The sequence below is a fragment of the Cervus elaphus genome, chromosome 6, assembly GCF_910594005.1.
Source record: "Cervus elaphus chromosome 6, mCerEla1.1, whole genome shotgun sequence".
Lineage (NCBI taxonomy): Eukaryota > Metazoa > Chordata > Mammalia > Artiodactyla > Cervidae > Cervus > Cervus elaphus.
This window is the reverse complement of record NC_057820.1, coordinates 43544393-43571784: the sequence shown is the minus strand read 5'-3', so window position 1 is coordinate 43571784 and position 27392 is coordinate 43544393. Positions and strand designations below refer to the sequence as shown.

General features: G+C 39.8%; 3 protein-coding genes across 8 annotated transcripts in view; 1 reads left to right on the top strand and 2 right to left on the bottom strand.

The window, feature by feature from the left end:
- AASDH (aminoadipate-semialdehyde dehydrogenase) overlaps window positions 1-740 on the bottom strand; it is a 28932-nt gene extending 28192 nt beyond the window's left edge. For 2 of the 5 annotated variants that reach the window (XM_043906695.1, XM_043906701.1), the window contains exon 1: window positions 320-740. The gene's annotated coding sequence lies outside the window, so the exon portion shown is untranslated. The remainder of the gene's footprint in view (window positions 1-319) is intronic. The other 3 variants (XM_043906696.1, XM_043906700.1, XM_043906697.1) reach the window with 3 other exon arrangements.
- Window positions 741-10015: 9275 nt separating this feature from the next.
- PPAT (phosphoribosyl pyrophosphate amidotransferase) overlaps window positions 10016-27392 on the bottom strand; it is a 34548-nt gene continuing 17171 nt past the window's right edge. The window contains exons 1-11 of one of the 2 annotated variants that reach the window (XM_043906692.1): window positions 25224-25382; window positions 23881-23947; window positions 20246-20452; window positions 19125-19237; window positions 18876-19021; window positions 18220-18292; window positions 17321-17472; window positions 16510-16637; window positions 15444-15665; window positions 14017-14137; window positions 10016-12817 (exon numbers count right to left, since the gene is read on the bottom strand). In XM_043906692.1, the coding sequence (XP_043762627.1) occupies window positions 12552-12817; window positions 14017-14137; window positions 15444-15665; window positions 16510-16637; window positions 17321-17472; window positions 18220-18292; window positions 18876-19021; window positions 19125-19237; window positions 20246-20449 (1425 nt within the window). In that variant the 5' untranslated portion in view covers window positions 20450-20452; window positions 23881-23947; window positions 25224-25382 and the 3' untranslated portion in view covers window positions 10016-12551. Of the gene's footprint in view, window positions 12818-14016; window positions 14138-15443; window positions 15666-16509; window positions 16638-17320; window positions 17473-18219; window positions 18293-18875; window positions 19022-19124; window positions 19238-20245; window positions 20453-23880; window positions 23948-25223; window positions 25383-27392 lie in introns of those variants that run through there. The other variant, XM_043906691.1, reaches the window with a different exon arrangement.
- PAICS (phosphoribosylaminoimidazole carboxylase and phosphoribosylaminoimidazolesuccinocarboxamide synthase) overlaps window positions 25583-27392 on the top strand; it is a 39044-nt gene continuing 37234 nt past the window's right edge. Inside the window, exon 1 of the mRNA XM_043906681.1 lies at window positions 25583-25964. Within this exon, the coding sequence (XP_043762616.1) occupies window positions 25583-25964 (382 nt within the window). The remainder of the gene's footprint in view (window positions 25965-27392) is intronic.

Here is a 27392-nt window from a genome sequence, read left to right as displayed (position 1 = left end):
AGTGAAAAGTGAAAGTGAAGTGGCTTAGTCGTGTTCGACTCTTCGCGACCCCATGGACTGCGGAGCCTACCAGGCTCCTCCGTCCATGGGATTTTCCAGGCAAGAGTACTGGAGTGGGGTGCCATTGCCTTCTCCGAGGGACTCTTCCTAGGTTACTGGTTATTTTAAATACTAATAAATAACCTAAAAACTTTATTTTCCGGTATCCACCGGCTTCTTACCGTTCATGAAGCGACTACGATTAATATCTACTTTTTACCCTTCAACACGTTTTTCCAATTGCTTTTCGAAATCATGCTATTAAGAAAAGCTAACTTACATTTGAAATAAGGTGCAGAGAGTCTAACGCAGGGTGAGTGGAGAGCACACTGGTCAAGTTTAATCTTTGCACCACTCCATCCCGCCACACACCACTAACTCAAATCCGAGGCCAACCGGTGGCCAGCCCGTAAGCTAAGCAAACCTGTGTTGCAGGCAGCCCCAGACGTCGCCTACTTCTCCTCCCTCACACATGTCCCCACTGGATACCGCCTCCTATCGAGACCCACTCAGAAGGCCTAGAGGTGAAAGGGTAGCGGGGAAATCTGAGCCCATCCGGACCTTCACCCGCCAGTCCAACACCAAAGCGTCACACACAGCGAATAAATCAATAACTCCCAAGGTTGAAATCTGGCCTAGCCTTCCGAGAGCTGAATGGCGCGGCTTCGCCCGTAATCTTCCGCGTCGCCTTGATGACGTCGCACGGGCGTCTCGGAGCAGACAGCGTCGCTCTGCCCCGCCCCGCCCCTTCTCCGAGCTTCGGAGGCCAAGGCCGGAAGAGTTGGTATTTTGCTGGTTGTTCTCGTTTGAAATCTCCCCTCTAGGCGCGTTGGATTTTGGACAGTTTGCGAGGACTTTGGAGTTGACCCCGTTGGAGTCGAACCCTTTCATACTTGCCAAGAAACTCTGAGCGAGAAACTTTAATTCGAAGCAACTGGGTCCTCGTTCACGATGTGACTGGCTAGAGAGATCGCTTGGAGTTGATGCTAAGAGCGATGAAAACATTGTGAAATACATGAGTGACTGGACTTCATCCATTGCACTTTTTTAAAAATAATAATTTGCCCTACCCTGCGGGGGACTATGCAGCAATGAAGCCTGCAAACGGATTCCTTGTCATAAGGCTGGCATTTTAATTGGAAAAGGTGCACTTAAATGATAACTAAGAACATTTCGGCTTAAAACAGTCTGAGGCACGAAAGTTACTTAAGCTACTTATGCTCCTGAATAGCAGTCTTTTTTTAGAGGAGTTGGAAGCATGTAAGTTAATTATGAAAAATGTCAAGAACAATAATGGTGATTAAAAAAAAAAAAAAAAAAGATACTGTGCTGGTAGCAGAGAGGAAAGGGAAACCGAGTTCTCCTAAAACCAAGTTCCCTCGCTGAGTTTATGATCAATCTCTCCCTCCATAACTGTATTCCCTTTCTTGTCTCCTCTGACATCAATCCTGGGTTAATTGAATACTAATCAACCAGAGTCAGATGACTGTGTGTGAAGTTGCTCAGTCGTGTCCGACTCTTTGCGATCCCATGGACTGTAGCCTACCAGGCTCCTCCATCCATGGAATTTTCCAGGCAAGAGTACTGGAGTGGGTTGCCATTTCCTTCTCCGGGGTAATCTTCCTGACCCAGGGATCAAACCCAGGTTTCCCACACTGCAGGCAGACGTTTTACTATCTGATCCACTAAGAAAGCCCAAAGATTGCTATTTTTGATAACATCATTAATGTACTAAAATTGCTGTTGCAGATATATATACATATACACACATACATACATATATATATATATGTAGGTAGGTAGGTATATCATCAGCAACATACAAATTCAGGTTGTTTCTCCAGGACAAGATGAGCTCACAGACCTGTATCACCTGGCCAAAGAATTGTAAACTGCAGACAACCTGACCCACAAAACCAGATTAAGAAATGGTGGGGCTTCCCTGGTGTCTACTGGTTGAGAATCTGTCTTGCAATGGAGGGGAGGTGGGCTCTGTCCCTGGTCAGGGAAGTGAGATCCCACATGCCACGTAGCAGCTAAGCCTGTGTGCCACAACCAGAGAGTCTGTGCACAGTGAGAGAGCCCGCCTGCTGAAACTAAGACCAGATGCAGCCAAATAAGTCAGTAAATGAATATTTGTTTAAAAGTTAGAAGATGGTGATTAATCCCAGTTTCTTTGTTCTTGCCCTTTAAAACATGCCTAACTCAAAGACCAAGATGGGGTGCATCTGAGACCTGTCTCCCATGCCTTTGCTTGGCACCCTGCAAATAAATCCTTAACTTTGCCGTAAACATCTGCTGTCAGAGTTTGGCTTTCTGGAGCACTTGCCCAGTTACAAAATGATCAGGATTTTGGTTTTGTTTTGTCTAGGGGAAGGACTTTGTCTAGGAAGCAGCCTGGCATCAACAAACGACGATATAAAGGCATGAGAACACAATGCTCTTGTGTCCTTAGGCATTGGTGGCGAGAAACTGTAGCAGCATCGAAGTGAGAGGCCCCTCCACTTGCCCATGAGTGTGGACCACCGGTCTTTTATCTGGTGTGTGTGTGTTGCAGGGTGGGGAACAGTGTCAGATGTGTATCTTTGCTTCTGTGTTTGGGACTGACACCATTATCCACCCAGTGAGTGGGGGAGAGAAAGCCTAGATGCCCACCCCCACCCAACTTCTTTTTACCCTGCTGGATGCAGTTAGATCCTCTGTCCTCCTGTCCTCAGTCTCTGGACCACTGCCCAGCTGGCCGTATCAGAATCGCCTGTGCTAATGTTAAAATAACACATTCCAGATTCTTGAATCTCCACTCCCAGAGGTTCTGAATTCGTCTAGAGAGGGAGGGGCCTAAAATCTGTATCCTCCCCTGCCCATTTGGGCGGGGGTCCAGCCCCAGCAGGATCCAGGGGAACCCTCAGGATGAACGGCGTCGGCGAATGAGAAAGTGAGACAAAGCTCGGGGCTAAGTCTGAAGTTTATTTTTGCACGGCTCCTTTATACCCTTAACAACATCTTTGGGGGAAGTGCATATTGCTTACACACAGGTCATCTCAAAATTTACAGCAACTTGACCTTCAACAGAAACAGGATGTCACCCACATACTTTTTCGTTCACAAGAGTCTTTCTTATCATTTGGCCTTCAGGCCTGCTAACAGTTTATGGCTTGCACCTGGTGTGGCTTAAGCAACTTCAGTAGCCGACCCTGTTTTTCTTATAATTAATCTATTTCCTTTCTAATAAGCATCATCTTTATGGGAACTAGACAGGATTACATTTTTACAGAACAGGAATGCGAAGGACTGCAGAAACAGCAGATATGGCACAAAACAGGCTCTTAGTCTAAAAGTTAACCACCTGCAAGAAGTCACCAGCTAATCTCTATCTAAAGTGTTTTTTGTTAGGCACATTTGTGGCTATCATATTTGTGGAGCTTTTTTTACCCCGTGAAGGGGCCTATGCTTAATAGTTTTTGTTAGCGTACTGTGCTTAGGATGTTTAGAACAATCAAGAGCATTTTGTGCAATGAGAGCACATATTTATCAACCAAGCCAGAATGCCAGCAAAAGGGTTTGAATTGAAGCATTTTCTTCATCTCTCATAGGGTACCAGCGTCCAGAAGATTTATTAATTAGGGTTTTAAGTTGGTCCTCATTCAGTGAAAGAGGAGCAGGAGAGCTCTCGGCAGGCAACACAAGAATCTGCAACAGGGCAAACAAGAACAGCAGCAGAAAAGCGGGGAGGATACAGGGTGGGGTAGAGGCCAAGGCTAATCTGGAGGGTCACTTATCCTAGACGGCCTTGCCTGTCAGGTTTTTTCCTCGTGACCTCGTCATGGATGGGGTCCCGGACGGCCTTGCCTGCCCGGTATTTTCTTCATGACCTCGTCACGGGCGGGACCCCCCATAACAGCTCCCGACACATTTGCATCTTTAAAACGCTAACTTTTGCTCTCTTACTTCAGGTGCTCTTGTTCAGCTTTTCCCTTAAGCCCATCCAGCCTTGCGTGGCTACAGCAGGATAGTTTAATTCTCCTACTGCTACCTGCCAGGATAATTTAATTCTGACACGAATGATAGCTTGTTCGAGTTTTTCTTCCCTTTCAGTCTCTGCTCCTTCTGTTGGTTTTGGACTCTCATGTTGGAGGCTTCCACAGGTGTCTGGTGATAATACTTGATTATTTAAAAGTGGGACATTTAAAAGCTGATTGGAAGTTCTGAGTCCGTGGGATAAGTTTTTTGAAAACCAAGTGAGAAAAAAGGGCTGCAGAGCTTGGGAGGAGGTCTCAGAATTCAGTATAAAAATTTTCTCTTAATTTTATTCCAAGTGCCTGCTGTCCTCTAATACAAGGACGCTCTGTTTTACTCTCTCCCAAATAAAAGGGCTTTCAGAGTTAGGCTTTTAGGTTGATGGGTGGTATCATAAGGGTATAATTCACTCTCAAGGCAATTGCCAATCCTTTCTTTTAGTTACCCTCTTTATCCTTACTTGCAGAAGCCAGTTTCTCAGCTTTTTAGGGCCCTGATGGCTCAGTGGTACGTTAAAAAAAAAAAAAAAAAATCCACCTGCCAATGCAGGGAGGGTTCAATCCCTGGGTCAGAAAGATCCCCCGGAGAAGGAAATGGCAACCCACTGCAGTATTCTTGCCTGGGAAATCCCATGGACAGAGGAACCTGGCGGGCTACAGTCCATGGGGTCCCAAAAGAGTTGGGACACAACCTAGTGACTAAAACAAAATGATGTAAATAGGATTGCTTACTGGCTTTGCTCCCTGCTGGTTTAGTCTTTCAGTTCATTTCAGTCGCTCAGTCATGTCCGACTCTTTGCAACCCCATGAATCACAGCATGCCAGGCTTCCCTGTCCATCACCAACTCCCAGAGTTTACCCAAGCTCACGTCCATTGAGTCGGTGATGCCATCCAACCATCTCATTCTCCGTCTTCCCCTTCTCCTCCTGCGCTCAATCTTTCCTAGCATCAGGGTCTTTTCAAGTGAGTCAGCTCTTTGTATAAGGTGGCCAAAGTATTGGAATTTCAGCTTCAACATCAGTCCTTCCAATGAACACCCAGGACTGATCTCCTTTAGGATGGACTGGTTGGATCTCCTTGCAGTCCAAGGGACTCTCAAGAGTCTTCTCCAACACCACAGTTCAAAAGCATCAACTCTTCGGCACTCAACTTTCTTTAGAGTCCAACTCTCACATCCATACATGACCACTGGAAAAACCATAGCCTTGACTGACGGACCTTTGTTGGCAAAGTAATGCCTTTGTTTTTTAACATGCTATCTAGGTTGGTCATAACTTTCCTTCCAAGGAGTACATGTCTTTTAATTTCATGGCTGCAGTCACCATCTGCAGTGATTTTGGAGCCCAGAAAAATAAAGTCTGACACTGTTTCCACTGTTTCCCCATCTATTTGCCATGAAGTGATGGGACCAGATGCCATGATCTCAGTTTTCTGTATGTTGAGCTTTAAGCCAACTTTTTCACTCTCCTCTTTCACTTTCATCAAGAGGCTTTTTAGTTCTTCTTACTTCCTGCCATAAGGGTGGTGTCATCTGCATATCTGAGCTTTTCCAAATCATCTGAGCCCTTTGTTTTTGGTTTCAGAATTTTATTATCACCATCTATCCTTGAGTTTGTGACCCTAAAAAATCCCTTTACTGTCATTTTCAGGAGGTGTAAGAGGAAGCAAATGTAGAAGACTCTGTTCAAGATACCATTTTTACCTGGTAATCTAGAGTGATCATTCTAAAGCACACATCAGAGCAGTCACAGCATTCTTAAGACGCTTCAGTGGTCTCTCATTGCCTACATGGCATTCAGACTCTAGTAAGGCAAGTGAGATAGTTCATTATCTTTCTAGCCTAAACTCTCACAATTGACCACTGCTTCTTCACCCCACGCTCCACAGTCCCCACACCTGGTACTGTCAGATCCAGCTATAAGACCACCCTAGTAAGTCTTCTGAGCCTGCCAAACCCTTATCCAGTTCCCACACCTGTGCTTCGGCTGGGTCACAGGCTAAAAACCCCTTTTCTCCCCCACTGGCTCGATGAAGTTACTCCTCTTATGGAAACAGCTTCAGCATTGCCTTTCTTCAAACTTTGTATGAGAATTTAGCTATCCTCCTACAACCCCCATCCCATGAACCTAGCATACTGCTGGGAGCAATTGGCCATGGACCCTGAGTGTCCCTGCAAATGCAAAGACCACAAGGCACAGGCTGCAGAGTGATCCATCAGAGCTGAGGTAATGTCTTCCCCAAGTAGCAGGCTTGCTTCCACTTACTGTAAAAGGAATGAATTCCCTCAAACTTAGTACTCCTTTCCTGTAACACCACCCACTTTGTGTGCAGACATCCATTTCTGTCTACCTCGGTCACCCAGGGGCACTTTGGAGGCTTGGAGAGCCATCAAACAGGATGCTGTGGCCACGAGTAATGAAATTCTCTAGTCTTTGACCCAGGAACCTCGTGTGCACTGCCAAGAAACAGTAACAGGTTACCTTCTTAGCTTTCAAATAGGGCACAAGCCTGCTGCTGCTAAGTCGCTTCAGTCGTGTCTGACTCTGTGCGACCCCATAGACGGCAGCCCACCAGGCTCCCCCGTCCCTGGGATTCTCCAGGCAAGAACACTGGAGTGGGTTGCCATTTCCTTCTCCAACGCATGAAAGTGAAAAGTCAAAGTGAAGTCGCTCAGTCGGGGCACAAGCCTAGACCGTTCCCCAACTGTGACTTAACACTTGTCATAGAATCTATAGCAGCTGCATTGTTTCCAAGTCTGACCTAATTTAATCCCTCCTGACAGCAGAGACTCATGTGTTTTGCACCTGTTTCCTGAGTATCTATTCTTCTCTATTACATGGCTCCCATTCCCAATAATCAAATACATACCCCAGTATTTTGCTGATCCTTTGCACATGTATTGGTACATTCTCATTTCACTGCTTCTCCTCACCTACTTCCCAACTCATCTCTCAGTTGTCAATGTCACTGTTTCTTCTGAAAATAAAAATTATTTCAAAAATAACTTCCACAGTCCTTGGTCCTACCCTGAGACAAGGTCAGGTCACTGTTAGGTGCTCCTGTAGCCCATGACACGGTTGGGACTGTGTTGTGTGATTTACGCTAAGGGAGCGCAGCTGCCCAGTCGAAGGCAGAGGAAAGATTGACGGGTGGTTGAGTTCACTCAGGCTCGGCACATTTGCCTGGCAACTGAAAAAACTAGAAGGATGAGGGAAGTCAGGCTGTTTGCAAGAGTGAGCCCACTAGAGTTCTCTAGAGAAACAAAACCAATGGAGTAAATGGATCTTTAGAAACAGGCTCAAAGAATTGTGGGGGCTGGCAAGTCTGAAACCTAGGGCAGGCCAGAAATTCAGGTTAACAGTTGATGTTGCAGCCCTGAAACAGCTTGGAAACTGGCAGGGTTTCTAGGGTGCAGGCCCAAGAATTCCAATTCAGGAAACTGCCGTCTGTTCCACAGACTGGATGAGGCCCACCCACACTAAAAATCTGCAATCTGCTCTACTCAGTTTACTGATTTAAATGTTTATTACAACTAAAAAATACCTAGACAGGTGTTTCAACAAACAACTTGGCACCAGAGCCTAGTCAAACTGAAACATAAAATTAACCATCACATCTAACATATCCATCAGTGAAGCCAATTTTCAATGATTGAGGAAGGGTGCAAGGACCAACCTGGGTCTCCTTTGTGTCATCATTTTCTGTTTGACATAGTGCAGTGAGAAATTCCAAAACAGTTAAAAGAATCGATTCCTGCCATCCAACAACTGAGCTACCTGAGAAGAAAATTTCTGCACACAAAAACAAGCTTACATTGCATGTTGCTGTTTACTCTGAAGTGTCTGTGCAGTTCTGCTGTTGAGGGGTCTGGATTTTCTCTTTGATCAACATGAGGGCCATTTTCCTTAGAGAAGTTGACTATACCTACTTGAAACCCAAAGAAAGGCATGAGAAACTCACCCGATGCTCTGGGGCAAGATTCTGAGAGGCAATGATATTATTATGATTAAGTGGATTAAGTCTGTCAAAGCACACTTTGCTAGATTCCAGGGCAGTAGAGATAATATCTAAAATTGGTACAGTGAGAAGTAGTATGAGCTAATTATTTAAAACATACAGAGATTAATGACAGAAAAAAATATTTAAAATGGGGAAGCACTACAGAAGACTGGAGATGGCCTCTGCTTTCTTCACTTTAACTATATGCATGTATTTTTATTGTTTTTGTTTTTTAGAGGTAGGACCCTGGTGTCTTTATTTTTATCTTGTGTTTTTTTTTTTTTTTTTGTGGCCATGCTGTAAGGCATGTGGGATCATATTTCCTGGCCAGGGATTAAACCTGTGCCTGCTGCAGTGGGAGCTCGGAGTCTTAACCACTGAAGACTGATAAGTCCCCTGGTATCTTTATTTTTACACAGACTGTTTTTATTTTTATTTTTTTTTTTTTTGTTTGTTTGTTTTTTGAGCGTTTTCTTTTTTTTTATTTATTTTTTCAGTGGGTTTTGTCATACATTGACATGAATCAGCCATAGATTTACACGTGTTCCCCATCCCGATCCCCCCTCCCCCCTCCCTCTCCACCCGATTCCTCTGGGTCTTCCCAGTGCACCAGGCCCGAGCACTTGTCTCATGCATCCCACCTGGGCTGGTGACCTGTTTCACCATAGATAATATACATGCTGTTCTTTCGAAACATCCCACCCTCACCTTCTCCCACAGAGTTCAAAAGTCTGTTCTGTACTTCTACACAGACTGTTTTTAAAGCAGTATTAGGTTCACGGCAAAACTGAGCAGAAGGCACAGAGTTCCCATATGCCCTCTGTGCTGTGCTTAGTCGTATCCAACTCTTTGCAACTCCACGGGCTGTAGCCCGCCAGGCTCCTCTGTCTATAAGGATTCTCCATGCAAGAATACTGGAGTGGATTGCCATGCCCTCCTCCAGGGGATCTGCCTAGGGATCAAACCCAGGGGTCTCCTGCATTGCAGGTGGATTCTTTACCAGCTGAGCTACCAGGGAAGCCCCCCATACGCCCCCTACTCCCACATATAATAAACTTCACTGTTATCAATTTCTGCCCCCACCCTGAGTGGTCCATTTGTTACAGATCATGAACCTACACTGATACATCATTATCACCCAAATTTTCTAGTCTACATTAGGGATCATTCTTGGTGTCATATACTCTATTCAGTTCAGTTCAGTCACTCAGTCATGTCCGACTCTTTGTGACCCCATGGACTGCAGCACGCCAGGCTTCCCTGTCCATCACCAACTCCCGGAATTTACCCAAACTCATATCCATTGAGTCGGTAATGCCATCCAACCATCTCATCCTCTGTCATCCCCTTCTCCTGCCTTTGACCTTTCTCAGCATCAGGGTCTTTTCAAATGAGTCAGCTCTTCGTATCAGGTGGCCAAAGTATTGGAATTTCAGCTTCAGCATCAGTCCTTCCAATGAACACCCAGGACTGATTTCCTTTAGGATGGACTGGTTGGATCTCCTTGCAGTCCAAGGGATTCTCAAGAGTGTTCTCCAACACCACAGTTCAAAAGCATCAATTCTTTGGCACTCAGCTTTCTTTATAGTCCAACTCTCACAGCCATACGTATCTACTGGAAAAACCATAGCTTTGACTTGATGGACCTTTATTGGCAAAGTAAAGTAATATATGAGAACCCGATATATTCTACAGGTTTGGACAAATATATAGTGACGTTTTTTCACCATCACAGTAATACAGAAAATAGTCTGACTGTCCTAAAAACTTCCCCTGTGCTTCACCTATTCCTCCCTCTCTCCCCACCAACTCCTGGCAACCACTGATCTTTTCATTGTCTCCACAGTTTTGCCTTCCCCAGAATGTCATATAGGTGGACTCATAGAGTATGTGCTCTTTTCAGACAGGCATCTTTCACTTAGTCATAGCCATTTAAGTTCACTCCATGTCTTTTCATGGCTTGACAGCGTATTTCTTTTTAGGACCAAGTAATATTCTATTGTCTGGATGTACCACAGTTTGTTCATTTATCTACTTTATTTTTATTTTAAAGAGTACTCCATCCCAACAACACACACAGTTTGAAAATCTAAGCCTCCTCTTCTGTGACACCTTCCCTATTCTTGCTAGTGTTTCCCAGAACTTGGCCACTATTGTAGTGCTTACTTAGCACTGCATTTCTAATTACTTTATTCATCCCTCCTACTCCATCAACAGTTTGCCTGGTTCATAAGAGATGTCCTATTATTGAAATGCCTGAATCAGAGAAGTAAGGTATAACTAGGTGATGCCAAGAATGAATCCTGGGTATGACTGTCAATGTGCTGCTCACCATGAGGCACTACCTAAAAATCTCTATTTAGAAAAAGTACACGCACATATTTAAAAACCATAAAATACATACTTATTACATGTATTTGTCACCAATGCATCACAAGGAAGTCACAAAAAGTAGGCTTAGTTTAGTTCACCATATAGATTCCATGAAAACATATTTCTCATTTTCTCTGCAGCTTACCATACCTATATAAATTTAAAGCAGCTAAACAACATTTGAGATTACACTGATATAAAACTGTAATTCACATTTCAGAAACTTGTGAAATAAAAGGTCATGGTGGAGAAAGAGTCAGAAATCTGTACAATTACTAAAGTGTCACAGTACCATTTTCTTTTCTAAAAACACTTCAATAAAACCAAAAACTATGGAAAACACAGACGTCAAATCAGAGATTTTGGTTTAGTACTTTCCCTGAGTCTCTTGTTTTATTTAAAAAAATCAAATGTAAAAAATGTAAGTAAGGCTAGTTCAAAAGCGACCCAAGGGTCTCACCTCCTCCATGGTGCCACAAAGAATACATTTAAGACCAGAGGCTACATGCACAAATGGTCCCAGGGCGATATTCAAATGCTGTTTGCTGTGTCCCCACAGGGTTATGTGACCACTGCTGCCTGCCACATATGGGCTTAAGGAGCGGTCAACAGATTCTCCTGGCCTGCCATGACACAGCATATGAGACTAAATACTGAACGAAGAGAAAAAGACTATGGTTATTAATAAATATTATAATTCTAGGCGGATTTGGACACTACACCACATCAAGGTAATGCACCTAAAAACATTTATGTTTTAAAAATCTTACATAAGCAAGGACTGAAGGCAAGTCACCTCAGATGTTAACAAACAATTAAAAAAAAAACAAAAAAACTTAAAAAAATCTAATCCATTAGATCTCAATAAAGTAGAGCAAGTGGTAAATTAATGAATTAATGCTTGGAATTAGATGCACACACTGACTGGAAAAGGTTGTTGTCTCCTTGTTCCTTAAAATCGGCCCCTGCAGTGTCTCTACTTGATCGTCTCATCGCATACACATGTTTGCAAGTGATCAAGCACTTCACTGAAAGGCATATAATCCAAGGAAGGATAAAATGTTTGTTAGAATCTAAAAAAGCTTATCTTTTACTTCAAATGTACTAGGTTACTTCCTGTGCCTCTACCATAAGGTCACTAAGTAGTATGGATCATATTAACACTTGCTAGTCAAAATGTAGGAAAATTTTTTTGCACAGACATCTTTTTACCATCAGGGCATTTCAAAGCTAGGTGGCAGATCACTGCTGTATGTCTCCCTTTTGAAATCTTGACTGCAGACCAATAGCCAACATTTCAAAAGCTAATTCACTGTCTTAAAATTGGGAGGTGGATGATGGCTCTAACCACCAAAATAACTGCTAGTTATTGAATTTAATAATATAAACACCTCATCGCACAGGTGAGGAAAGTGAGGCACAAAAGGTGTTTTTTTTTTTTTTTAAAGAGAACGCTAGTGATAGATAACTGGGGTATAATGGATTCAAATTTAATTGAATCTGATGTATTGAATTGTATGATATATAATGAACAATGAGCTCACATGTCCTGTTTGCATCACAACACCTTAGTCTAACCTCTTGCAAACTCTTTAAAGCATGGACCTGGCAAATGACACTTAACCACGTGTCTTCTCTAACCAAGCTAGCTAATGCTTGAGTGAAAAAACAAAACAAAACACATATTGTTGTATTAAATGCAGTTAGCAATGTTCAATTATGAAAATATTCCATAAGTGAATTTCAATAACTCTTAAACATTCCACAAAATTTCCTAAGAACCTGTGAGAGTATAATACCTGGCAATCCTCTCTAAAACAGAAACTCACCTATCTGCTGCATTACTGCTGATGATCTGAAATGTACATGATCTCTAAAAAATAACAGTACTGAATAAAACTGAAAGGATCATCCAAATTCCTAGATAATGCCAAAGTATTTATCCAGGATTACTGAATAAATCATAGCAATTTCGTATCCTTTTCAGAAAAAAAAAAAATCTCATAACTTACAACACAAGCATGTGGCATTTCACATTGTACCAACTTAGTAAACGGAGGTATAACCACTACAACTTTTTCACCAACTTCTGTGTCCTGAAATACCATGTCTGCCCCTGGCAGCTACCATTCCAATTCCACAGGGTATTTTCCAGTCAGACAAGCTGTACAATGATCATTCTTTTCAAAACATTCCAGGCCATTCCCATTTTCTTGAATCATAATATCTTCCTTTGTACAATGACCATTGTTTTCAAAACATTCCAGACCATTCCCATTTTCTTGAACCATAATGTCTTGCTTTTTCTCCCTCTGTTTTTTCAACGTTATTCCTTCTTGTACAGATGAAACCAGTCCTTCTACTGACAGATACACAACACTGCTTGCTCCTAAAGGAGGAAAGAGGGGGAAAAGGTCATGACACTTCCTTTGGAACGGAAGAACTGCCTAACAGAGAACAGTTACAAACAGGAAAACATAAGCCAGAATAAAAATTTCTCCTTTAGCCTCTCTCTTTTTTTTAATTTATTTTTAAAAAATTTCAATTATTTACTAATTTATTGGCCACATGGCTTCTGGGATCTTAGTTCCTCGACCAGGGATTTCAACCTGGGCCCTCAGCAGTAAGAGCTCATAGTCCTAGTCACTAGACTGCTAGAGAATTCCCTCCTTTAGCCTCTCTTAGAAAAAAAAGGAGGGGGGTGGTGGTGGCTGGAGCATCAATAAAACACAGGGTCTTTATTATTTTTTAAAATTTTAAATTGGAATTTAAGGGATAACATAATTTAAAATAGCACTGGAGAATTTGTGTCTAAAATGGATTCAGAAGGCTTCAGGAGTCAGTTTTCTTGAATAATAGATTTTGAAGTCAGGAAGATCTGGGTTCACATTTAAGCTCAAGGTCATTTACTTTTCCCAGGTCTATATTTTTCATCTATCAGATAAGGGAAATACTAACTATAGCATTTTTGTAATATTACAATAATATATATACAGTCCTGGCAGAGTGAGTGTTCACAATGTATCAGTTGGGTAATGTTGGAAATGCTTAACTGGTAAGGTTCAGACCCAACCAGGCATGACCAGTTAAGAGAAACACCAGCCATAAAGCAGTGAATGCGGTGGGCATACCACACGGATGAACATGTAGATGATGTTTATAGTTTATACCTCACCTGAATTTGAAAGGTAAATGTCTTCCCAGGATGACCTCCATCTGCAAGTCTTCTGACCTCATTGTTAATGATGCGTCTACACAAGCTTTTCACTTCTGATTTGTACCCACATCCAAATAGTTTTATTAGAAATCTGTGGTGAAAGTACTTGTTTTTCTTCTGATCCGAGCTTCGGGAGATGTGAACTAATATGCAATCTCTGCTGTGAAAGCCCTTCTTCCTTCTCCTCCAAGCTCACCTGGCCTAGCTCTCTGTCACAGCACTCACTATCGTTCGTCTGCTCAGCATACATAACGTCTTCGTTTAACAAATATCGAACACTATTTTTCATTAAAAGTGTAAAGATTGATAAGCTTGGATTTTCTGTTAAAAAATGAATAAAGATCAAAGTTTATAGAAATTTTGATACCTACCTAGATAATCTGAAATATGCTCAAATTCTGGTTTATTGGCAATAAGCTCTTCTTTTGTTGGTATGTTTATTCCCATGAAGCATGGATATCTAATTGGTGGTGAAGCTACGCGAATATGTACCTTGGAAAGAAATCATTTCATGCATTAAATAGTTCGACATTCACTGGAAGAACAATTATGCAAAATTCTGTCACTGGCAAATGTAACATAAAATTGTTTTACAGAATGTTTTAAAAATATATGGGCAGCAAAGCATACTACAAAATTTCTTTCAAAATAACAGGTAGAAAAAAATCATGTGATATATATACAGAACTCCAAGTGTTCAGTCAGAATTACTTTTAGAATTAACCTAAAGAATGACCAAGAATCCTACTTGAGCAGCCCTGTTCTAGACCCTAAAGTGACCTGGACAAGAATTTTGAAATGTTATCCACTTGTAAAGGGTTCTGTATACAGAGCTGCCCATTGTTTCTTTCTGTCACCTACTGACAAGGATATTTCTTTCTTCTGATCTCTCCTTTCTCATTTATTACATTCCTAGAACCACCTTCATTTTTCTCTTCTAACACTTGAAAGGAACTTTTGCCTACCTCTTATTTTACCATTTTATTAGTATAAAGAAAACAACACCTACCAGGATATAATTAAAAAAAAAAAAAAAAAACACCTTACTATTACAAATAGCTATATTTGTCTACTTTTCTAAATCTATCATTATTTTCTGACTTTTGTCAGGAAAATTTACAAAGCTATAATCAGTGTCCACATTTACTTTTTACCTCTCTTATAACAGCAAAGATTTCCCCATGTTTAGCAGTCTGTATAGTTTTTAATGGTTGCATTGTATTTCATCATACTGATGTATCAATTTACCAAATTATTTCCTGCTGGTAGATATATAAGCTATTTCCAGTTCTTGTATTTATTTGTGTCTTATTCCTTTTTTACTATAGTATGGGTGCTGAACTAACTTTACACTTCTTTGTCTTCATTACATGATTTTCACAGAATTCCAAAGAGATTATCATAATCATAACCAGTCATTAAAAAAGGCTAGAAGTCTTAAGCATAATTATCTTAAGACTGTCATACTGCTTTCTATATCGTTTTCTCCACGATGGATTTTATTTCTAAATCTGATCAACTATTAGTAAATGACACATCTCATTTAGTAATATGAATTATTGAAGTATTTAGTTAGAATAAGCTTTGCGATGTGATAATATAACCCAATGTGTCAAATTATTACAGCAGGACTGCTTCTACATCTTCATAAAAAAGTAATCAATAATCCCACAAATTTAAAAGTATTCTATTTTATGATTTGTTAGTTTCGAATTAGGTTTATAAAAATTTTAACATAAAATTTTACCGATTTTATCATATTGTAAATTTATAGGATAGGTGTTTTAATATTACTTACCTCTTTTGCACCAGATTCTCTGAGTAACTTGATTATGGGTGAGATGGTATTGCCTCTCACAATTGAATCGTCTATAAGAACAATTCTTTTTCCTTTAAAGTTGTCTGACAGTACTCCAAATTTTTTCGCAACACCAAGTTGTCTTAACCTCATGTTTGGCTGAATGAATGTTCTTCCTACATACCGGTTTTTACATAGCACCTCCACGTACGGAAGCCCACACTACCAGAGAAGGAGCAAACGGACAATGAGCAGCCATACATGGAGAGATCGAGGGCCCTGTCTTCTCTAGGTCACGCTTCCATTAGAACATGTGTGTAAAAACTTTAAATGCAGTTATAATTCTGAGCTCTCCATCATCAGATTATAATTTTCCTTCACTATCTAAACTGTAGGGAAGACAAGGCAAAAAGAAAAATTATCAAAAGTCTTCTACTTCATGGGAAAAGCAATTCATTTACTAGAATTTGTAATGTTTCTTTCTTATGTATTGTTATTTCTCTGTCTTGGAAGAAAATGCTAAGAATGTGAACATATGACAAAGAATAAATCACTATGAAAAACATCCACATATTGTATGCATATTATTTCTTTAGAAAGTTCATAAACTGAACTTCCCAACACAATGAATGTTGGGTATTATACCCCAGAATCACTATAATTATGTAATCTACTTGGTTATGAAAAATGCAGTTAAGCATAGTACTAAGAACATTATACAAAATTTTAAAAATAGCTTTATTATTACCCATACTCAGCAGGAAACAATACACCAGTGGCTTATGAGGGTACTTTATAATAAGTAAATATTACCACTAAACTCTATATATAGTATGATGATATCTTTCTAAAATGAGGGGATCATTCTCCTAGTCTTTGGGTGAATTTTTTGTGGATCTGCTAAAAACAGTGCCACTAAATGAAAAGGCTGGAAAATAAGTAACTCTTGTAAAGAAACACTGTCTTTTTCCTTACTCATAAATTGATGAGTTTCTCTTTATATACATGGATTTCTAATCCCAGTGCTAAATATGCAATTCACTGTGTGTTAAGGAAGAGAAAATACCTTTGCTGCGTAACCGAGAGCGGCAGGTGTAGCGGATTCTGGGACCGTGCTAACCAAATCTGCATCCACGGGGGCTTCAATGGCCAGCTGCTGACCACAACGGTATCTTACTGTGTAAACCATCTGGTCTAGAATATTTGGAAAAGGAAATAGATTTTTACTTAGTATAATATAGCCCAGCACATCATTATTGTAAGAAACTAGCTTGTTCGAACGCTATAAAATTGAGTACCAAAAGAAAAGCAAGACAAAAAAACACTAAAGTGGAAACACATAAATCAGGGGGAATTCACTCTTTAAAAAAAAAAAAGAAAATTAACCTTGGGATTTCCCTAGTGGTCCAGTGGTTAAGAATTCAACTTGCAATTCAGGGGACGAGGGTTCAATCCCTGGTCAGGGAACGAAGATCCCACATGCTGCAGAGCAGCTAAGCCCATGTACTCTGGAACCTTCCTGCCACAACTAGAGAGCCAGGCTGCTGCAACTAGTGAAGCCGGCGCGCTACCCCAAGAGAGTCCACACACCACAGCAAAGGATCCCACGTGACATAATGAAGGCCCGAGGTGTCACAAGACAGACCCGAAGCAGACAGATAAATATAAGTGAGTTAATCAATTAATCAAAAAAATTAACCTTAACACATAGCTAAAAATCATAATCTTTACTCCAAAAAGGAAAAAAATCTGACAGTCAGAGGAACTGTCATCTTTTCACAACATATATCTGTGCCTTCAAAGCCTTTGGGCCCAAGTACTTTCTTGTTTCAGTGAGATAACAGATTTACATCAATAGTTAGAGATATTTTACTTACCTTCAAATATACTATCTGGTCTTGCAAAATAAACATATTCAAAGATGCAGAAAGCCATTGCGTTTCCTTCAGACCTTGGTATAATATCAAGAGTTTGGACTTTATGTCTGGATATTTCCACAATTTCTCCAGGCAAGACTTCACGGTAATATCTTGGGAAACAATGATAAAGGAGACTTGAAGCAAACCAGTCCTTAAGGCTAATTATCTATTATAAAGTGCACAGAGTCCCTTTCCTTACAAAGGAAAAAGGGTTCAGTTTAATAGAAAGTCTATTGGCTTTAAAAAAAAATTCCTCCAACAGTAATTTCTATAAATCTGCTACCTTACACTTGAATTTAGAATTTAAAAAAATAAAAGTCCTGCATTTTGTTGATTTGTAATGGAATGAAGGTTAAAGAGAACATTTTTATCCAGGCTTAAATGTTTTTGCTCATAACTATTCCTTGTTGCGGAGCTTCTTCCCTTCTAAAATAAGTCTCACGGTATTTTGAAAACAAGATCCCAGCTCCAGGATGAGCAGGTACTGCTGGCACGTCAGGGTTTCCCTAGTGGTTCTGGGGTAAAGAATCTGCCTGCCAACGCAGGTGACATGGGTTCCATCCCTGGGTTAGGAAGGTGCCCTGGAGAAGGAAATGGCAATCCCCTCCAGTATTCTTGCCTGCGAAACCCCAAGGACATAGAAGCCTGGTGGACTACAGTCCATGGGTTCACAGAAGTCAGACACGACTTAGTGACTAAACCAGGACATTAATGTCAGTGCAACTGCTGAGCACAATGTACAAAAGAAACTGCATTTAAAAGCATGTGTTCTTGCAGACATCAGAAGCAAAACTTTCATGTAAAAACTTTTTTAATTGATGTGGAAAAGTTGTTATGTTGAATGATACAAAATTTACCTTGCACCGATAGACAAAAAGCTACAAGATTCTGAAGACACCACCCATCCTTCTGTTTCTGATGGTTTTTTTTCTGTAAATCACAAGACAATTCAGTTATTGAATTCAAGAAATTTAAAAGAGGCTACCTATTTCAGGAGAACAGTTAAACACCAATTTTATAAACAAAAGTTCTCATACACTATCCATGACTATGACTTCCTGGCTTGAATAAGACATCTGACAAGACAAAAAGAAAATCACTGAAATCATATTGCGCAAATGAAAAAGCTGGGCAAAGGATATGAATAGGCCGTTCAGTCAGGACAAAATAGGAATGCCCATTAAATATATTAAAAGTGGCTCATCCTCAGAAATACTCAAGGAAATGTACTTTAAAAACTAAGTGCCAAGACTTCCCTGGCAGTCCAGTGGTTTAAAAGTCGGTGCTTCCAATACAAGAAGTACGACTCCGATTACTGATCAGGGAACTAAGATCCCACGTCCTACCTGGAATGGCTAAAAAAGAGGGAAAAACTATGTGCCACTTTTTTCTTTTTACCTAGCTTTTTTATTCAGGAAGTTCCTAATGCCTAAAGATTTCAGGGTGTGCTATAGTAGGACAATGACTTGGAAAAGCATTATGAAATTATTGTATTTCTTTTGAAGTTCATTACCTTTATCATTTATATCAGAAATAGGAATAAGACGGCCAATGCATAGAGGACGATTTCCATAGGGATCTCGGACTGCATAAATCACATCTTTGTGCATTATAAGCAGAGAGTATGCTGTGGGTGCTTCTTTCATTAAATTTTTAATCCTGGAATCAATTAAATAATTCAGTGAATAATCTTCATTATAAACACATGCAAGACAAAGGTCACATTATCACAGCTGCAAGCTCAGTCTACTTTTACAATTACCTTGCTACCCAGTCTGGGGTATCATCTTGTTCCTGAGGAGGGGTATAAGCCAGTAGCTGGGTGATCATTTCACTATCAGAACTTGTTGACAGACCAATACCATGACGCAGAAGCTATTTGGAAAGGAGAAAAGTCACAACCGTTAGAGGGGAAGCTTCAACTCTCCCTTCACCCAACAGCCTGCCATCACAGAAAGATATCAGATATTGTGTGGATGATGTTATAGAATCCTGCATTCTAACCAATGGTAGGTATGTATATCTAATAACATACTAATAAATACTGTATATCTACTGCTGAAGGCAATGGGAAGTCTCTGAAGCTTTTCAAACAGGAAAAAAAAAGTGCTTCAGGAGGTATACAGGAAAACCTTTGAAAACTAAGTTTTACCCTGCAGTGGGTAGGTGGGGGGCAGATGGAGACAGCAGGAGGGTTTGGGCCTGCGGTTCTGACTGTCTCAGGCCAGTCCTGACAAATAGGACACAATCCCCACAAGAGTGACATGCTGCAGTAGGGACTTTCCACCGGTTTGCCCCGGCGGTGATGGTGGCCCCCCACCCTCACTGGTCAGCCCGGATGCAGTGAAATGTGCTGAGATGAGCCAAGTGCCTTTGTGAGGGCTGAGGTCTAAAAATAATGAACAAGGTATTGTCTGGAATTGAACTTTCGGTGGTGATCTCTAAACAGTGAGTTTTAAAATAATGTTTACTTCATATTTATATTTTTGACTGAATAAAAAATTTGTTTTCATTTGGTAGCAAAAAACTGTATTATTACAATGACAATGCCAGAGCCTAAGAAGAGGATAGGACACAGTTCTGGGAATAATTAAATCAATTTTCCAAATCACCATTCCAAAGCAATGCATCAGAACCACCTGAGGGGCATATTACACTGCAGATTAGGCGACCTCATTCCCACCCCAGACTCTGGGGGGAATATCTTAGAATTTGAAATGAGAACAAGTACTCTGGGTAATTCTGTTACAGTTGTCCTTTGCAATTAGGTAACAGGTAGCAACAACTAGATAATACACTTTACCAAGACCCTCCATACTTCTTTTCAATAATTTATCACAATCATGAAAAAAGCATTAAAAAAAAAAAAAAAAAAACCCTTACCTTTTTCCTTAAGCGAGCAGCATTAACTAATTCACCATTATGTGCCACGGCTATTTTCCCATGAAGTGTTTCAACAACAAAGGGCTGGCAATTTTCTAATTCACAGTTTCCTGTAGTGGCATACCTTGTGTGTCCAATTCCAAGATTTGAAGTATATAATTTCTTCAAATTGTCTTCAGTAAATACGTGATTTACAAGACCCATTCCCTTCAAAGTCAAAATAAAAGCTCATCTTAGGGAAAAAAACACTAGTAGCACTTTTATAAGCTTCTGCTCAGACAATTCCAAATTAGAAAATGCAGTTCACTTAATTTCTCTGTGGTTCAGAATTCTAATCTTCAAAAAAAAAAAAAAAAGACTAACCTAATTGTAAGAACTGTGAAGCATTAAAATATATACCTGAGGTGGAATTCATATAACAAAATTAATCATGCTTGTTTTATAACATTGTTGTTTAGTCACTAAGTCGTGTCTGACTCTTTTGCCATCTCATGGACTGTAGCCCTCCAGGCTCCTCTGTCCATGGAATTCTCCAGGCAAGAATACTGGAGTGGGTAGCCAACCCGTTCTCCAGCGGATCTTCCTGACCCAGGGATTGAACCCGAGTCTCCTGCACTGCAGGCAGATTCTTTACCTACTGAGTCACCTGTTTCATAAGATACTTCTTGATAAAACATTGAAGAACAGATGTACTAAATGGTTAACATTTGTCAACTATAATAAACTAAATTATAATTTTAAATTCAAAGTATGTTAAAGTATTCAAATAAATAACTTGTCTGAGTCAATCTAGCAAATTATCAGTGGGAGAGAAATGCACTGTAGAAGAAAAAATAAAAACGTTGACCCATGAACAATACAGGCTTGGACTGCACAGGTCCTCTTATTCATGGATTTTTTTCCAATAAATATATCAGGAAAAAATTTTGGAGATTAGCAATGATATACAAATACAGTGAGCCATGTAGCCTAGAGTAAAAAATTTAAGAAACTGAATATGTCATGGATGCATAAAACATTTGTAGATACTAATCTATTTTATCATTTACTACCATAAAAATATACAGAAACCTATTATAGAATGTTAACATTTATCAAAACTTATGCACACAAAAAATACAAACCATAACTGGTGCTATTTGCTTTTTCAAAAAATGTAAACAAGCATAAGGGTGCAGTATTAAGTAACTGCATAAAATGAACTGTAGTCCAGACTGCACTACTGAAATTATTTTGGAGCCACCTCCTGTTAATACTGTGGGGAGTTCAAGTGTTGCAAGTATCCACTTGAATGCAAGTATGTCATCTAATGTTAATCACCTCTGGGTGAACCACTCATCTCTACATCAAGTTGCTTACTGCAGTGAAAAGCCTCTCTCCCAGCTACTGAGGATTTTCCTTCGTGTTTAGTGCGATACTGTAAACCTTGAGGGACACCCTGGGACTCACACAAAGCGACACTCGTGACACTGCAGTGCCCTCAAGAAGCAAAGCCGTGACTTCACAAGAAAAAGGTGAACTGCTTGAGGTCTACTGTAGATTGTGGCCTACAGCTGTGGTGGCCCTGCCATTTCAAGGTAAATGAATCCAGCATACAGACCATTGCAAAAAAAAAAAGAAAGGAAAACACATGTTGCATTGTTGCAGAAATGCAGCTCTTAGGTGGGTTCAGGATTGCCATAAGAAAGGCATACCTATTAAATAAGATTTGAGAAAAAGTGTAGTTATTTAAATGAGGACAATGCAAAAGGAAGGTGAAGGATCTAAAGCTGGAGAATTAAATGTTAGCGAAGGATGGCTGGAGATTTTTAGGGAAAGGTTTGGCTTAAAAAACATCAAGATTTAAGGCCAGAAAGGATGGACTAACTCTCCTGTTTCATGCAAATGCAGTAGTGTTTCTAATTAGGACTGCCCTTAGATATAAGTTGCGAACCCCTGAACCTTGAAGGGAAAGGACAAACAGCAGCTGCCAGTCTTCTAACTCAGGACTGAACCATAAAGCCTGCACAACATGAACTGTTTTTCTGGATTGATTGATACCATTCATTGATGCTTTATTCCTGAAGTCAGGAAGTACCCTGCCAGTAAAGCACTGCTTTTTAAACTTCTTTTGATATTGGGCAATGCCCTTGGCTACTCAGAACCCCATAAGTTCAACAGTGTTGAAGCCAAGTGGTCGAAGCGATCTGCTTGCTCCCAAACACGACATCTCTAATTCAGCCCCGATTGTAGGGGGTCATAAGGACGTTCAAGGCTCATTACAGTCTTATGAAAAGGACTGTCGGCGCCATGAAGACAACCCCAGCAGAAAGAACGGCATGAAAGTCTGAAAGAATTACACCACTGACGATGCCATTGTCGTTACTGAAAAGGCTGTAAAGGCCATCAAGCCTGAGACGAAGAATCCATGCCAGAGAAAACTGTGTCCGGAGGCTGTGCGTGACTTCACAGGATTCACGGTAGAACTAATCAAGGAAATCACGAAGGAGACTGCGGATGTGGCAAAAAATTAAAAATAACTGACGCAGATGAGTGCTTTTGAACCACTGCCAGATGATAAGGAAGAAAACATGAAGAAAGCAGTGCCAGAAAACACACTGACATCAGACAGTCCAGCAGAAGGGTTCTGATTATTTAAGACTGCTTTTGACTTATTTTACAAGATAGACCTTTCTATGGCCACTAAACTAAAGCAAATGGTAGAAGGACTGGTATCGTACAGAAACATTTTGAGAGAAATAAAAAAGCAAGTACGTGAGACAGAAATTACGATGTATCTGTCAAGTTACACGCAGTATGCCTGCCCCCAACCCCACTATCTACTTCCACACCCGAGACAGGAAAACCAACCTCTCCTCAGCCTACTCATGAACCATGACTACTAGGATGAAGAACTTTATGATGATCCACTTCAATTTAATCAACAGTCATTAATCATCATATTGTATAGTTAACAAAGTTATCTTACTGTGGGTGTGTGAGAGGTTTTGTGTGAAAATCCAATAACTATATGGTAAAAACCATATGAACATTTTTGTGTCAGTACCATTACCGTCACCTAAGCAGTCAATGTGTAGAAGATTATGTGCAAGACTGGTGTTAAAGTAGATAGCCCATCCTTACATTGGCATAAAGTAATGATATAACAATTCACTTATTATGTATGGGCTAGGCAACCAAAAAGCAATCATATTGCTATTCCTTTGTTATCAATGCATGAATTGTTATCCCCTAAACAGGAATTTTTTCACATTATCTTTTCATTTTTGATGTCTATGTTAGCAATATGTATACCATGTACAGTGTTCTGTACCAACTTCAGACTATACTAACATAGATACCAACAACTTATATTATAAAAAGTCAACATAAGCTTATTGTATCTACAAAGACAGTACTGTACTATAATTTCTGTTCCTTGTGATTTTAATAATATTTTCTTTTCTCTAGCTTACTTTATTGTAGAACAATATATATAGTACATATGACATACAAAATATGTTCCTATACTGTTAAAGGATCAACTATGCTTCTACATACAAATTGTTTTTATTCAAAGTCCCCCCCCCCATATACTAGCTGTCTTCTGATTATTGTTACCTTTATCATCAACACTTTTCAATGTTTAAAGATACCTTGTGTGTTTTGAATGTTGGTATCGAATTTCCATCACTGGTCACAATACCAGCACTCTCCTGACCCCTGTGAATATAAAAAGGTGTCAAACTGTTAAATTTACCCCATTGATAAATTTCTTTAGTGAATCTTATGGAACATACTTTTCTCAGTAACATCCACGAACTCAGTCTGACAACACGTTAAATGCTGCCAGCAGCAGGGCCACTTCCATCATGATGCTGACAATGATTGGAGCAGCAGACGAGACTGCGTTACGCCTAATAAGCCAGGCACTGTCTTAAGCATGCACATGAATGATCCAATTTATTAGGCTTTCAAAACAATCCAACGAAGTAGTAACTATGATTACTGTTCACATTTTACAGATAAGGACAACACTAAAGAAACAAAATTAACTCATCCAGTGTCACACAGAGAATGGTGGCATGGCCAAGATTAGGACACAGACAACCTGATTTCAGACCTTGTACTTGTAACCTCTGTAATAGGTGACCTCTAAATAAGGTTGAGTATGTAGATATAACGTAAAAGCCCCAAATAAAATAGCAGGTAAAATGTCTGTGGGTACTGGAATCATAAAATTAATGTTTTTGTTTTGTTTTGCTTTTTTGCACTTCCCAAATGTCTTCTGACAAATAACTACCTCTTTTTTCATCAGAAAACAAATGCTGCTTCAAGAAGCCCTGAGCTGATCAGGCACTCTATCTCATTTCCTGACTTAGTGCTATGAGGTGAGGACACAGAGAAAGCCAGAGCTAGGCTTCCAGCTCAGCAGGGTAACACACTGGTAAGACTTTAAAGGGTCTGCACCACAGTGGAGTATAAACTCAAAAGATAAACTAAAAGCTCCACTTTTAGTTTAACAATTTTAGCTTAACAATTTTTAGTAGTTCTGAACAAATGCTATAAATACTAGATGTTTGTTAACAAATTTTTGTTCCAAAGAAGAGGTATCAGGGTAGAAATAAAAATTAAATCTCAACCATATATGTACATATACATTAACAATTACTAACATGATTTATTTTGTAGAAAGGTTCTTTTCTAAAATTATAACAGGCATTTTAACGACGAGAGAAACTACAACATTAAATGCATCTGCAAAGTAAAAATCTAGAAAATTAAAAGTGAAGTAATTTTGCTAAATCACCAATGCATTAAATACTGTGAACTATTATGCTGAAAACAGACATGCATAATACTATACATCCTATACAACTGAATAATTTGTGACTTAAGATTAATTTATTTAGTGAAATCATGTGGTCTTCAGTTAACCAATGTCAGAAGAACTAAGTGATTCATATCAGAGGGAAAAAAAATAACCTTAGTCACAAACCTTTACTGTAGAAAGAACCTCTGCCAACCATTTCCAAAACAAACAAGCAAAAAATCAACAATCACATAGTAAATTAGAAATAAACAAACACAAAAAAAGGTTTTCTTTCCCTTTTGTCTCAAGGGTAATTTGGCCTTTAAAGCTGAAATGAGTAACCTTAGGGATCTTCTAGGTCCAGGCTTCTTTAATCAGGAAGCCTGCTTATTTGGCAGTTTCTCAAGTTACTCCCCTGGGGCAGCTCGAACCAGTTAAACTAGATCCCTTCAGCTCTGCACGGCTTATTGACAACCAGCCGGCTGGTTTCCTAGGAAACAAAACCTTGGCTAGAAATAGTGAATCATTTCCAGGTCACTTTCAACATGGAGAGTGGAGCAGGAAAGCACTGGACTGAGGAAGAGGTTAAAGCTTTGCTAAGTGTCTGGGCAGAAAAAAATATACGAGAACAACTTTATGGAACACTGAGAAATAAAGGAATATTTATTTACATTGCTAAAAGGCTGCGAGCACTAGGAGTATACAGAGATTGGAAACAGTGCCGGGCAAAGTACAAAAATCTCAAATATGAATACAGAACAGTTAAATATGCCCACAACTCTGGAGACAGCTCTAAAACTATGAAGTTCTTTCATGATTTGGATGCCATCCTGCAGTATGAACCTGCCACACCATTCACAGAGGAAGATGCAAATGACAGGTGCCTGGCAACGCTGAGCCCAAGTACAGCCCCAGGGACCACCGAAGGTAAAAAGAAAAAGTACCCTTCTTTTGTTTTTACCTAACAAACTGTAAGAGAACCAGACTTCTGAGTCCATATGATAAATATAGCCTGAAATATCAAGGTTGAGAAAAACAACTGACCTGTATGTATATGCTATTTTGCACAAGGTAAACATTAATTTTAAAAAAATAATTGAAATAATGCCACCATTAAAAAAATCTGTAAAGTAAAAAAACAAAGACATTAAAATGGTACCAACTGCTAATGCCAACTGCTCCTTACTCCTGTCTGATATGGTTTTTGGCAAATGGATTGGGTTCTGAGAGTATTTTTAATCTTAATTTTATGAGTACTGAAAAATATATATATGTATTGCTCAACTGTTGTTTTCCCAGCTCCAAAATAAGACAGAACTTTCTGCTCTGTATTAATGTTCCCACTTTCCTAAATTTATAAACAAAAGCACTAAAATACTAGTAACTGATAAAAATGTCATTACTAGTTTGGAAGAACATCTCCATTTTAACAGAAAGTAAAACAAATGGATTTGGCAGGTTAAATTATTTACGATTAAATGCTTTAAATACTGACATACCTTGAGGATATTGTGCATTGGGTTCTAGGTCTCAGCAATAAAGCAAATATCCTGACAAAGCCAAGTCATACAAACTTTTTGGACAGGGAAGACTGGCGTGCTGCAGTCCATGGAGGTGCAAAGAGTCGGACATGACTGAGAGACTGAACTGAACTGAATACATATAAAATTTATATCACACTATAGTCTAAAAAACTGTACATACCTTAATTAAAAAATACTTCATTGCTACAAAACACTAACCATCATTTGAGCTAATAGCGAGTTGTAGTAGTTTTCATTTTTTAAAAAAATATCTATTCATTTATTTTGGCTGCACCAGGTCTTATTTGCTGCATCCATTATCTTTTATTGCAGCATGTGAACTCCTAGTTTCGGCAGATGGGATCTAGTTCTCTGATCATGGGCAGAACCCAGTCCCCCAGCGACTGGACCACCAAGAAGTCCCGGAGTTGCTATTTTTAAGGGCAGAGTTGTTTAATTCAAACTCTGTGCTGTTGTGTGTGCTGAGTTGTTCAGTTGTGTCAAAATCTGCGGTATCTCCTGTTGTTTCCCCCTCACATACAGTATAATCTACTACCTCCTCCCTGCGGCACAGCTGGTGGGGTCTTAGTTCCCGAAGCAGGGACTGAACCCAGGCCCCGGCAGTGAAAGAGCCAAGGCCTAACCACTGGGGCACCAGGGAACTTCCTACAACCAATTATCTTTTGTCCAATTAAAAATTATCCCAGTAGGATAGACTATCAGAAGTTCAATTTCCGGTCAAGGTGTGGGGTATGATTACTTTGAAACATATTACTAAAGTAACTTCTTTCCAAAAGAACTGTACTTTAACAATGAAATGTCCCTTTTATAG